Source organism: Ictidomys tridecemlineatus, unplaced genomic scaffold (assembly GCF_052094955.1).
Source record: "Ictidomys tridecemlineatus isolate mIctTri1 unplaced genomic scaffold, mIctTri1.hap1 Scaffold_163, whole genome shotgun sequence".
NCBI classification, from domain to species: Eukaryota; Metazoa; Chordata; class Mammalia; order Rodentia; family Sciuridae; genus Ictidomys; species Ictidomys tridecemlineatus.
The window spans coordinates 157,501-169,716 of NW_027521425.1; the positions used below are offsets into that span (position 1 = coordinate 157,501).

Genomic DNA, 12,216 nt, shown 5'->3' on the forward strand with positions numbered 1-12,216 from the left:
GCGCAGGGGCACTCTGCTGGAGCCCTCGAAGGGAATTCCTCCTCAGGTCTTTTTCTTTTAAACCGAGGGCAAAGGGGCGGCTGCGAGGGCACAGGCTGCAGCATGCTGGGCAGACGAGAAGCAGGGGCACGCTCCAGCCTCGAGGAGCTCAGGGAGTGCAGGCTCTGAGCGCTCTGCGTGGCGCCACCGCCTCTTGCTGAACGCGGCCATTTACTGGTTGTTTCATTTCCTTGTCCAGGTTTAGGAGATGCATGGGGACAGCCGAGTCGCACCGAGCCCCTGGACAGTGTCGCCAAGGAGCTGGGATCGCACTTGCTGCAGGTAGAACCACCGCGCCGGGGGAGGAGCGCCGCCGCCGCCAGTCGCCCAGGCGGGGGCTCCCTTCCGACCCTGCCACCCGAGTCTCGAGGTGCGCGGCACAAATCCACAGGCCGCCCCCAAGCTGAAGAAGTCCCAGGGGTGGGGGTGGCTCCCGCCCGGGAGGGTCAAAACCCAAGCGTGGATGCTTAGCCTGTCCGGTACAGCCTCAGCCCCAGCCCCAGCCTGCATCCCTCTCCCTCCCAGCGCCCCAGGAGTTTCTAGCTCACCCAGACCTAGGCGGAAAGGTGCCCCTGAACGTGGTTAAATCGTTTCAACCTTACTTCGGTTTGTCCCAGACACCGGGCCAGGCTCTGGAGCCAGAGAAGCACCGTTCAGAAAGCATTGAGCCACAATGTGGCAGCGTTTAGCAAGTGTGAGTGTGTGTGTGTGTGTGTGTGTGTGTGTGTGTGTGTGTGTGTGTTGTTTTTGAAAATACATGTGCGAGGGAGAAGGAAATGGGGGAATATTTGAAACCCGGAACTTTCACAACTAAAGAGAACTGTGGTGGCACAGCAGCCGGCCAGGTAACACTCTCTGGGAGCCTGGCCCACACGCCCTCGGCTCGCCGTCTGCCCGCCCTTCCAGCTTTGCGCTGGATGTTTTCCGTGTTTCATACTGTCCACATTATAAGTGACACTAATATCAGGGACAACTAAGTGCTTGCCGGGGAACTTCAGAGAAAGTCTGGTGGGCAAAGTCAACACTTCCAGAGGTCTTACATTTAATTAATTCCTGAGTGGTGTGTGAAATGGCTGTCTTTGCAGTTATTATACATGTAAGTGAATTAGGTAATTGAAGCTAGGAAAGCACACTCCATGTTTTCAATTAAGAATATTATTTTTTAAGCTACTGCTGGTAACGTTTAGAATTTAATTATGATAATTTCTTCACTTTTATTTGTTTTCCTAGATGTTGCAAGAGATCTGTTTTGTTAAATGTATCTCTAATGGTTTTAGAGTTTAGCAACTATGCAAAATACATCAAAGTGTCTGTAACTTTAGAAATTGCTTTATAGTTTATATTTCTGAAATGTCCCAGATTCTGTTAGGAAAATGTGTTGTAGCTGAGTTAGAAACCTGAAAGTAAGACATAATCAAGTTGCTGGTCTCAACCTAGCACAGGGAAAGGTAGTGATAATTTAGTTAGCAAAAAATGTTTGCAGCAAACGGTATTTGAGACAGCAGAATGTAAGGATATCTTTCAAGTTTCATTTCTGCTACATTCTTTATAGCCCACCTCCAAGGGGGAGAGTAGAAAACCCAAAGGTAATCTGGTTTCAATTACATGCTGTAAAAATAGAATTTGTGGCCAGAAATTAATTTGGAATATTTTTTTATGGGAGTTGCACTGCGGATTGTATGGGTCTTTCACAAACTTTATTGCTTTTCTTTGGTTCTGGATCTAAAATATGAATGAGTAAACAAAGTACAGTTTCCTTTTTCAAAAGTTAAGTCTTTGACACAGAAAAATAATCATTACCTTTTTATTTGTCTTAATTATCTCTTATAGTTTTATCTTATTTTTAGAGGGATTAGGTAAAAATCAGAATTTCATTTGGGTAGTTTTAATTTTTTTGGAAGATACTTTTTCTCCTTGAATTTGGCAAAAGTTATTCAATCTCTTACAAAGTTGAAATAGTTAATTCTATAGACTTTGTCTGGTAAAATAATCAGGTATTTTGTTTTATTTTCTGGGGAGCAGCAGTGGTCGGAATTTATTATTCAAATGGTACTTATGGGTAACTAGAATATTGTGGCAAATAATGAGTATGTCCTAGTGGTATAAATGACTGCCAATTATGACTTAAATGGTCTATATAGTAGTGGATGTTCCCCTAAGTACCATAGAACTCTGGATTTGTGCTAAGTGCTAAAATAACTCCAAACAATAAAGCTACTACATTTAAAGTGAGCATGATAGGAATTCTCAAATGTTTCACATGATTTTTGTGATGTGGATGTAAGGTTGTTTTTAAAGTGCTTTAAAAGCATTTCAGAGCCTGGCTTGGGAAATAAACCTTGAATGTTGTCACCTGTGGTCCTCATGGCCCTGGCTTCTGTTTTGAATTTAACAAATATGTGTTGATTTTTTCCCCCAGTTCTGGGCTCATGGATGCTGGCGAACACTTCACCACTGAGCTTTATGCCTTCCTCCCACTTCACCTCCAGCCCAGTGACTGCAAAATTTCTAGATTTAATGCTGCTGTAGAACTAACATCTCTTACCCTGATACGTTTTCTTTTTCAGACTTTGGATGGATTTGTTTTTGTGGGAGCATCTGATGGCAAAATCATGTATATATCCGAGATGGCTTCTGTACATTTAGGTTTGTCCCAGGTAGGTATGGCCTAATTTTATGTACAATCAAAATATTCGATTAAATTGTAGCAGATTGTGACAGCTTTGCCTAGCCTGAAAATGAGTCTGCATTAGTTTATGAACATTATTCATAACTGCAAAATACCCCCACCCTCACCTAGTGCTGGGGATTGAACAAGCTCTATGACTGAGCTCTACCCCCAACCCCAAATTTCTCTTTAATAGGATTCCCATGCAGTTTTCTTCTTCTTCTTCTTTTTCTTCTTCTTCTTCTTCTTCTTCTTCTTCTTCTTCTTCTTCTTCTTCTCCTTCTCCTTCTCCTTCTCCTTCTTCTTCTTTGCATTTTTACCTTTTTCCTTTCTTTTTCCTTTGAGGCTTGTGACCACTATGTCTTCACTGTGGCCAGCCCTGTTCTGAGTCTGTCCTATGTATGCCCTGCCCTACCTGCTCACCTAGTGATGTTAGATGGCACAGAAAAGAGCTTCCCCAGGGGACCTACAGTCAGGCCACACATGCTGGGCTGCACATGGTATTGTGCGTTGCTGTGAGGTGAGAGGAAGCTTCTGTAGAACATGGATTTATGCGGCATGTGTTTTGGGGAGACAGAAAGGGAAGGGGTAGATTTATGAGTGTTCACATGGAATTCAAGGTCATTTTTCCTGAGTTTTTCCAGTTCAGTGGTTGTTTCAGTAAAGCATTTTATATGCTTGTGATAGAAACTCATAAAATTCAGTTTACTACTGTTTTGCACTGCGAGGTTCTGGTTTCTTTAGAACATTTAAATATTACCCATTTTTCTGGAAAAGTGAAACCATCTTCTGAAAAGGGGGTTCCTCCCTTAGAAGGAAAAGATGACCTCAGCTTGTGGACCCCCAGCCAGATGAGGGTTGGGTTGAGGGTCAGGCTGCTGTCTGGGCCTGTGGATGGCCCGGACAAGGAGAAGCAGACTGGGTTTCCCTTTCACATCTCTGATTTAACAAGCGTGGGGCAGAGAGATAAAAGTCACATTTTTTATACATGCCAGGACTAAACGTTCCTTTATATTGTGAGCTCTCAGCGTGACTTTTCATCACAAGTGAGGACATACTTCAATGAATGACAGAGACAGAACAAGGGCTCCTAAAAAGCGTGTGAGTGACCTGTTCTTTCCATCCTTCTCCCACAGTTAAGCCCAAATGGAACATGCCTATTAATGTTTCTTGAGTTTTTCTCATTGAAAAACAAAATTACCAAATTTGGGAACCCGAGTTTGGTGTATTCCTTTTCTTTTTCTGCCAGTACATTAAAAAAAAAAAAAAACTTTTCATTATTTTACAGCCATCTCTTCCAATGTATGCACATCCTTCTCCACATCCAAATGGGCTTATGTGTTTCCTATGCAAAGTCTGTTAAAGGAGATTGCATATTAAAATAGTTTAGAAGGTTGTTTCTTACTCTCTCTTCTCTTATGGGACCTGCTATCCCAAATAGTTTATCAAAGCTTGATTCTTTTTTTAATGTTTATTTTTTAGTTATAGGTGGCACAGTATTTTTATTTTATTTTTACATGGTGCTTAGGATTGAACCCAGTGCCTCACATATACTAGGCAAGCACACAACCCAAACCTCCAAAGCTTGACTCTTGCATCTATGTGAACCGAGGGATAAATATGTGTACAGACTGATAAATGTTTTGAGAAGATTAGACTTACTATTTCTATGGGATTGGAGATTGTAGCAGCTTAGTGGTAGAGAATGTGCTTAGCTGAATAAGTATTGCCCACTCCTCATCCCCAATCCTCCACAAATAAATGGAAAGGAAAGAAAAAAGAAATTTATTACTTTACATTTTTTAGAATTAATCAGAATTATTTACTTGCACCTAGACTGGTTTCTACTTCTGACCTAATCTGTGGATTATTTACCTTTTAAAATTATAATTTACTTTTGATAGTCTTACAATATTGTCACAAATAAGATAAAACATTTCATATATTTTTAAGATGATTTGTCAAAACATTTTTGATCAGGGGCTCACACTGGCATTAAAGTGTTTTTGTAGCTGCAGATGGAGGCTAACACAACCTCATCGAGGAATCAGAAGAAAACCAGTTGCCCTGCATGATCAACTTGACTTATTTTTTTTTTGCAATTGTCTTCTCTTCAGGGAACAAAGAAGCTAAAGGAATCTACAACTTTCTTAGAAAATGGTAGTACTGGCCCTTCCTCCCTTTTAAAACAAGGATACAAAGTTTTATTTCTGCATATGATCACAGAAATCAATTTGACCACTATTTTTCAGTATTAAATTTATATCTGAGATCCCTAGCAGTCAAAACAAAATGGGAAATAAATTCAACTATCCAGGAATTTAATGTCCTGGGGTTATATTTTAAATAATATGGTAAAGTCTGCTCTGTCTCTCTTTCAGATCATGCTGGGAAACAGATCAGAATAACTATTTTGTGTGATTTGTGAAGTATAGGGAGCTATACAAAAGCCAGAAAGCCTCACTTTCATTAAACACAGTTTGCAACTAGAGTCCTTTGGTGGGCATCTCTTAGGGTTGCTCGGTCACTTGGAATATGTGAGCACATCTTTAGGTACTGAGCACAACTTAAGCAATCTGTCACTCAGGCAGCTCAGCCTACCAGCCTACCTTGCACCCCACACAGACTCTTTTTATGTGGGAAAAAGATTCTGTTGATTATGAACACAATAATTAAGAATGACCAACACATTGGAAAGGTAATGACTAAGCCTTCTGTCAAGATTAACTCCACATGAGGAAATGGAGGCAACATAAAAGCATGATGTTTCTTTTTCATCATATGCAAAAATACAACTTTGTATCGTTGTTTTAAAAGGGAAGAAAGTCCAGGTATGACCATTTTCTAAGCAAGTTGTAGAGATTCCTTTAGTTTCTTTGTTGCCTATGAAAGGACAATTGTAAAAAAGATAAGTCAAGTTGATCATGTAGGGCAAATGATTTTTTTCTGATTTCTCCATGGAGTTGTGTTAGCCTCCGTCTGCAGCTACAAAAACACTTTAATGACAGTGTGAGCCCCTGGTCAGTGGCTGGGGAGTGTTCCACAGTGAACTGTTTAAATAAGCAACAACAAACTTTTCTCTTAGATCTGCCTTCTGTTCATGATTAACTCCATAGAAGGAAATTTAGGTAGAATTGCAATGTGTATTTTTTTCTGTCTTCTTTACTTAAACAGTAAAATAAAGTATTGAATAGGATGTCAAATACCCAACTACTCTTTTAAAAAATGTTTTGCACCCTTTAGATTATTTTCATTATTAGCAAAGAATTGGACAAATATAACAAACCAAAAACCTTAATAAAATAGGCTTACGGACTGGGGATAGAACTCAGTAGTAGAGTTCTTGCCTATTCTGTGCCAGGCCCTGGGTTCAATCCCCAGCATACACACAAAAATATTAATAAAATTTTACCCAGTAGACAGAGTAATGCTTTAAAATGTTTTCTGGTGAATAGCAATTGTAGTAATAGCTTATATTTACATGGTGCTCGTCTGTGTTCCTAGAACTTTCAATTACTCTCAGTGACATTGTCTCATTAAGTGAGGTTCATGTTAAGTCAAGGTTACACTCCTCGGTAGAGGGTCACAGGAACATACCTTCCCCCATCAGTTCTGCCATAATTGTGTGAAAATTCACAGCAGAAGGGAATTGTTCTGTTTTGTCCTGCTTTTGATCTGTACTATCTAAATACCTGAATTATACATTTGAGGATGTAAAAATGATTCTTTATATTCTTCAAACCCAAAGCCTTTTTTTTTTCTTTTAAATGCTGGAGATGGAACCAGAGTCTCTTCCATACTAGGCAAGTGCTCTACCACTAAGCTATACCCCCAAACCATGTTTATTTTATTTTGAGGCAAGTCTTGCTTAGTTGCTCAGTCTGCCCTTGAACTTACCTCATTCTCCCAAGTAGCTGGGATTGTAGGCATGTGCCACTGCACCAGGCTTAAAAAGGATTCATTAAACTTTTTTTAATTCCAGTATTGGAATTTTTAAAAATCTACGTCTTATGACAGTGTATTTTTTTTTAAATCTTAAGCTAGTAAACAAGAGGTCATTGTTGTTAAACTGTGGTATTAAAAATGGCAGAGATAAGCAGAAAATACAGTTAGTTTGTCCACCTAGTCCAGAGGCTGAGCATTAGAAAACAGTTGCATCCAACCTGGGGATTCTGTCAGGTTTGCAGCACAAAAACATACAGACATATTTTAATATGTTGGAAAAAGTAGTGCCGGGAAGCACTCTTATCCATAACATTCACTGAACATTTACCAACGGATTTGATTCCTTTTTTGTTCTTATTATTGTAATTATTTTACTTATATTTAAGCAAAAACAATCCCTGTATAGCTGCTATATATAGTTTTAAATATCCTTGTGGTTCAGATTTCCTTACCAAAGTTCCATGTTATATAACATTGAGGTTACTGGTATACATTTTCATATAAAATAGCTGTTTATGAGACACATAAAGAAAAATGTAATATTTGAGATTGATACCAGAAACACAATAATACAAACAGCAACCGTGTAAGTTAGAGGCACAAGACCAAATTTTTTCACTTTTGAAATAAAGAGAAAGGATGATGTTTTATGTTTGTTGACATAACTTGAACCCTGAAACCCAAACCATCTTAACCATCTTATTTTTAAATGCTCAATTTACCATACTCAGCAAAACATCCAAAACAGAGTAATGTGCATTTCCCCAGTGCCGAGTGACTCTGCCCTTCCCCACAGAATATACCCTTTTAGTGTTGTATTTATCATAGGCAGTTTTCTTGGCAGGAGGAAAAGCTATTCAGCAAAACATAAAAAAGCTCTTAGTAGAAAAGTCATTCATTTTGTAGTTAGCAGGGTTCTACAAATAATAAGGGATCACATCGAAGTTCTGTTTTAATAAGTCTGATGTATGAGTCCAGGGAGTTTTCTCTCCTTCTCTAGACAGACAGACAGACAGACAGACGGACACACACACACAAACACACACACACACACACACACACACAATATTTTTCCTGCAAGGTAGTCACATTTCTTCCGGCATTGAAAAGCATGAATAGATAAATAAATACAGGAAACATATGTCAACCATAATTTTGAGTTAAGGTCAGCACTGTTTTATCATTCCAGAATTTGTTCTGTAAAAACATTTCCTTTATTTGACGGCTGTTTTACTTCCTAGACAGTCTTAGTGTTTTCCTGTCCGTTTTATAATGGAACCAAGAACTCAGAAAATCAAGCCCTCCTTCCCTGCCTCTTGCCCCTCCTGGTTCTCCAATCTCTGATGAGAACAGGAACTTTGGAAATAGATGAAAAGATTTGGGGATTAAAACCCCTAATTAGTAGAGATACAAGTTTTCCTGCAAGTCCCTAAAGGTGTTTCTCAACAGAGACGTTAGTAAAGTACTGTTTTTTTCTTAATTTTTAAAAATTTTTTTGTAAATGGATAGAATATCTTTATGTATTTACTTCTATGTGGTGCTGAGGATTGATCCCAAGGCCTCACACTTGTTAGGCATGTGCTCTGCCACTGAGCTACAACCCAGCCCCGCAAAATACTATTTTTCTCTCAAAAAGAATTTCAGGCAAACCACAATGATCATTTTTTTCCCTTAAAACATGGATAAGAGTATCCATTATAGGCCAATACTAAAACATTATTATTATTATAATTATTTTAAAATAAGCTGGACCTCAATGGCACAGTGCTTGTCTAGCATGCTTGAAGTTCTGGGTTCAGCCTGCAGCCCCCAGAATAAATATATAAATAAACACATATATAATAAGCCATTGAAATAATGATTTTAAAAATCCAGCTCCTTTAGTGTTTAGCTTGAAACTCCCCATTTTGATAGCACTCTATAATGTGCCCCATAGCTCTGTCTCATGTGGCTGGCTTAAATGTTGCTGGTTTATTTAAAACTTTTTAAGGGGTAACAGGAATGACTTGAAAGAAGAAGGTTCATTACTCTCTCTCTCTCTCTCTCTCTCTCTCTCTCTCTCTCTCTCTCTCTCTCTCTCTTTTCCCAACAAAATGACGTAAACGTTTTTCACATGGGCCAATCTCCATTGAGGTCCATCACAGAGGCCCAGATTCGGGAGGTGGCTGTGAGGAGGTGACAGGGGGATGTCTGTAACAGGATTCTCTCTGTGCTCTGCTTGCCTCATATTTGAAGGAGATGCTCCAGGAACAATGCCGAGAGTGGAGCCATGCAAGCCTTCTGAGGGGATGAAATTACTTAGCAGACCAGAAACAATCTCTTCTGAATAAAGAAGGCAGTTTGCCACATCTTGACAGATTAGGAGAACTGGCTGGGAGGAGTGGGGTACATTACTTCACCTCTCCAGGGCCCTTTGGTTCCAAGTGAAGAGCTGAGGGCCCTGGAGGCTCCCGGGAGAACTTCTCACTGAGCCACTTGACTGGCCTTATGCTGCTGTGGGACCTGGCACATGGCACCTGCAGGGCTACCCCTTCGTAGATGACCCTCTGACTGACAGCAGGTAGTCTCCAAATGTGCCCTGGCCAGACACAGGACGGCCACAGCCTCCTTGTGCTCCCTAGGGTCACACCTCCCTTGGGAAGGGCTGTGAAGACTCTTCTGACCCACTCAAGGTCCTTTGCCTCCCAAGGGCACTATTTCAGCTGGGCTTTGGGGTTCCCACTGGCTGCGTTGAAATTGCCATCATTCTTCCTGATGCTCCTCCAAACAATACTGGAATACACTGACAACTGCCCTTATCTGTCACTCCCAACTCTACTAATAGGAGTCTTAAAAACAGGACTGCGTCCCAGTACTCAGAAGACTGCCCTGGTGGCTCTTTCTGAAACTTTCTGTGCCTTTGCCCATTTGTGAAGGGGTGCAGGTCTCCAGGACTCAATAGCATATCCTTGAGTGGCATCCGTGCTTGGGAGAACATTCTAAAGATGCTCGCAGTCAGGAACAGGACCTCCAGGGCCCTCTGTGCAAACATTCCAGTAGTGGGGTTTTTCTGGAACCACCCATTCCTGCAGAGCCAGGTCCAGGCCAACACAGACACGGCTGGAGGGCTGCCATGGGGCCCCCCTGTGGGGCATGTCTGGAAGGAGGCGTTACACTGGTGTTGAGGTAGCAACCCCAGGAAATAACCACCACGTCATGTGGCTGGCTGGAGTGGCCCCAATCCCTCCTGCAGGTCACACAGAGACACAGCCGCACCCTTGGGCCAGAGCTGTAGAATTTGCACAGTCATCTTGGACCAGGAAAGCCAGAGATACATTTCTGGCAATGTGAGAGAGGCCTGGCAGTGCCTGAGGCACACGGTTCAGAGCTGCTGAAGAAAGGGGCTTTGTCAGAGTAGAGCCTCCCGTGGTCCCTTGGTCAGCTCTGAGAGGTGGAGTGGACGCGGCTCTGGGAGGGAGCACAGTAGGGCTGCAGTGGCTATCTCAGGCAGGCAGCATGTGAGTGGGGGTGCAGGACAGAGCCCAGAGAGTTGGAGTCCATTTTGAGCTGTCTCTGAAGGACGCTGCCCAGGCCCCTCCAAGGCCCCTCCAGGACATTCCTTCCTACTCGGGCCTCCTGGGCTCTGAGCTCAGGCCTGGCCCTCTGGCTTCTCAGGCATGGAAGGCAGTTCAGAGCTGGGCTGTGGGGAGGCAAAGGTTCCATGTTTGACACAGGTGTGGGTCGTGGGCAGACTCCAGTCCTGACCCTAGCAGGGTGTGAGCATGTGGCACACCCTGCACTTTCCCCTGGTGCCAACCCTGGAGAGATGGTGACATTTCTGTTCCTCCCACCCCTGCAGGTGGAGCTCACAGGCAACAGTATTTATGAGTACATCCATCCATCTGACCACAACGAGATGACAGCTGTCCTCGCCGCTCACCCGCTTCTTCACCATCACCTGCTCCAAGGTAGTTCCTTCAGGTGAAAGTAAACAAGGCCACATTCTTAACTATGACCCAGGGCTTGGCTTCCCACACCTGCCAAGGTCTAGGGGTTACCAGGGCAACACTTGGCCCCATCAAGTGGGAGGTGCATTTTGGCCCCTGTCTTTTAAACCACATTATTTAAACCAGCCCCCATTACTGCCAAAGACTATTCAGAGCTGCTGGGGATGAAGGTGCTCGTGATTTAGAATTGCAGGTTGCAGCCTCACGGGTCTAGACCTGGGCTGCAGCTTCTGAGGATACAGCCCAGGGGGCTGTGAAACTGCCTGGGGGAAACTATACCTGAAATTCCCTTGGGTGACAGCAGTTCCTTTGCTATGACCACAGACTGTAAACCATCCTGAGACCAGGAGGACAGTGGCTTTGCTATTTTCCTGTTACCTTGTAGCCATGGTCAACATATCATTTATGCTTGTGGCTACTGCAAAATTCTGGAAGTCATGAGACCCACCACTGAACCTTGTTTTTTAATGTAGTGATAAAATAGCACACTTACATCCATGTTCAGGGTGTGCCACTATGTGTTTAAATACTGGGATAACTACTTTCCTACATAGTTGGTTTGTTTTGTAACTATATGCATTTTATTTTATGCATTTAAAAGTGTTACTCTGAGCAGGGGTCTGGGTTTTTTTTGCCATAGCACAAATCAGTTAAGATGCCCTGGGCATCACAAAATTAGAACAAATGCTGGGAAGATACAGAAGTTTTCCGGGACCCCGGCCTTTTAACTTCGTGGACAGCTCAGAGAGGCCAGCAGGCTAATGGGTCTCACTTATGCCTTAGACTATAGTACCCAATGGGGCCCCAATTCCCCAGTGGAACAAAATGTAAATAAAAGACTTCAAAGTGGTGAGGACATTTAGCCATGGAGGAGAAATATGGCTTTCATTCTTATTGCTCCCTCCTGGGGAAGATTACCCTCAGGCTCGGAGGAGGGACCACAGAAGCGCATGCTCAGTTGTCCAGCAGCAGTTGATCTCGCTGTTCCTTTCCAAGGAGAGAGTCTGGTGTGCCAGCTTCTGAGACAAGACGGGGCCCGACTATAACTACAGCCTGCGATAGTCGTTGGGATGGGATGGCATCTAAATCAACATGAAAAAATGATGCTGAGAGTCATTCCCAACAACAATGACTAATCTTTCCACTCTGGTGTGTTTTCAAAGCTGGACACAGACAGCAGGAATCCTAGAGAATTCCTCAGAACACCATGTTGTTGCTTAAAACACCGCACAGGGTGCCCCCTGCTTGGCAGTGGCCTTCTGCTGCTGCCCTGGGTTTCATGTTCCCCTTCCTGTGTTGTAGCCTCTGGAAAAGTGGTGAAGGAATGAAAGTAAGTGAAGCTGGGGGGACAGTGAGGCCCGTCTACTCCTGTTTCTATGGGGTTTGAGGCTGAGGTGGAGAGCAGTCCTAGAGGAGAGGCAACAAGCTGGGGGCCTAGGGTCCCATGCTGACTCCCTGCAGCGCCAGCCCAGTGGTGCAGGGAAGGCTCCTGAGCACACAGTGCTCTTCTCACTCACAGATTTTCTGCCTGGATGGAACCCCATTGTTTTATGGTGAAATGTGTGAGAAGTGCACCCT

General features: G+C 42.9%; 1 protein-coding gene across 1 annotated transcript in view; it reads left to right on the forward strand.

The window, feature by feature from the left end:
- The window catches only part of LOC144372796 (single-minded homolog 2-like), a 35,907-nt gene that overhangs the window by 796 nt on the left and 22,895 nt on the right, over positions 1-12,216 (forward strand). Inside the window, 3 exon segments of the mRNA XM_078036043.1 lie at positions 239-321; positions 2,607-2,696; positions 10,491-10,599. Coding sequence (XP_077892169.1) covers positions 239-321; positions 2,607-2,696; positions 10,491-10,599 — 282 coding nt within the window.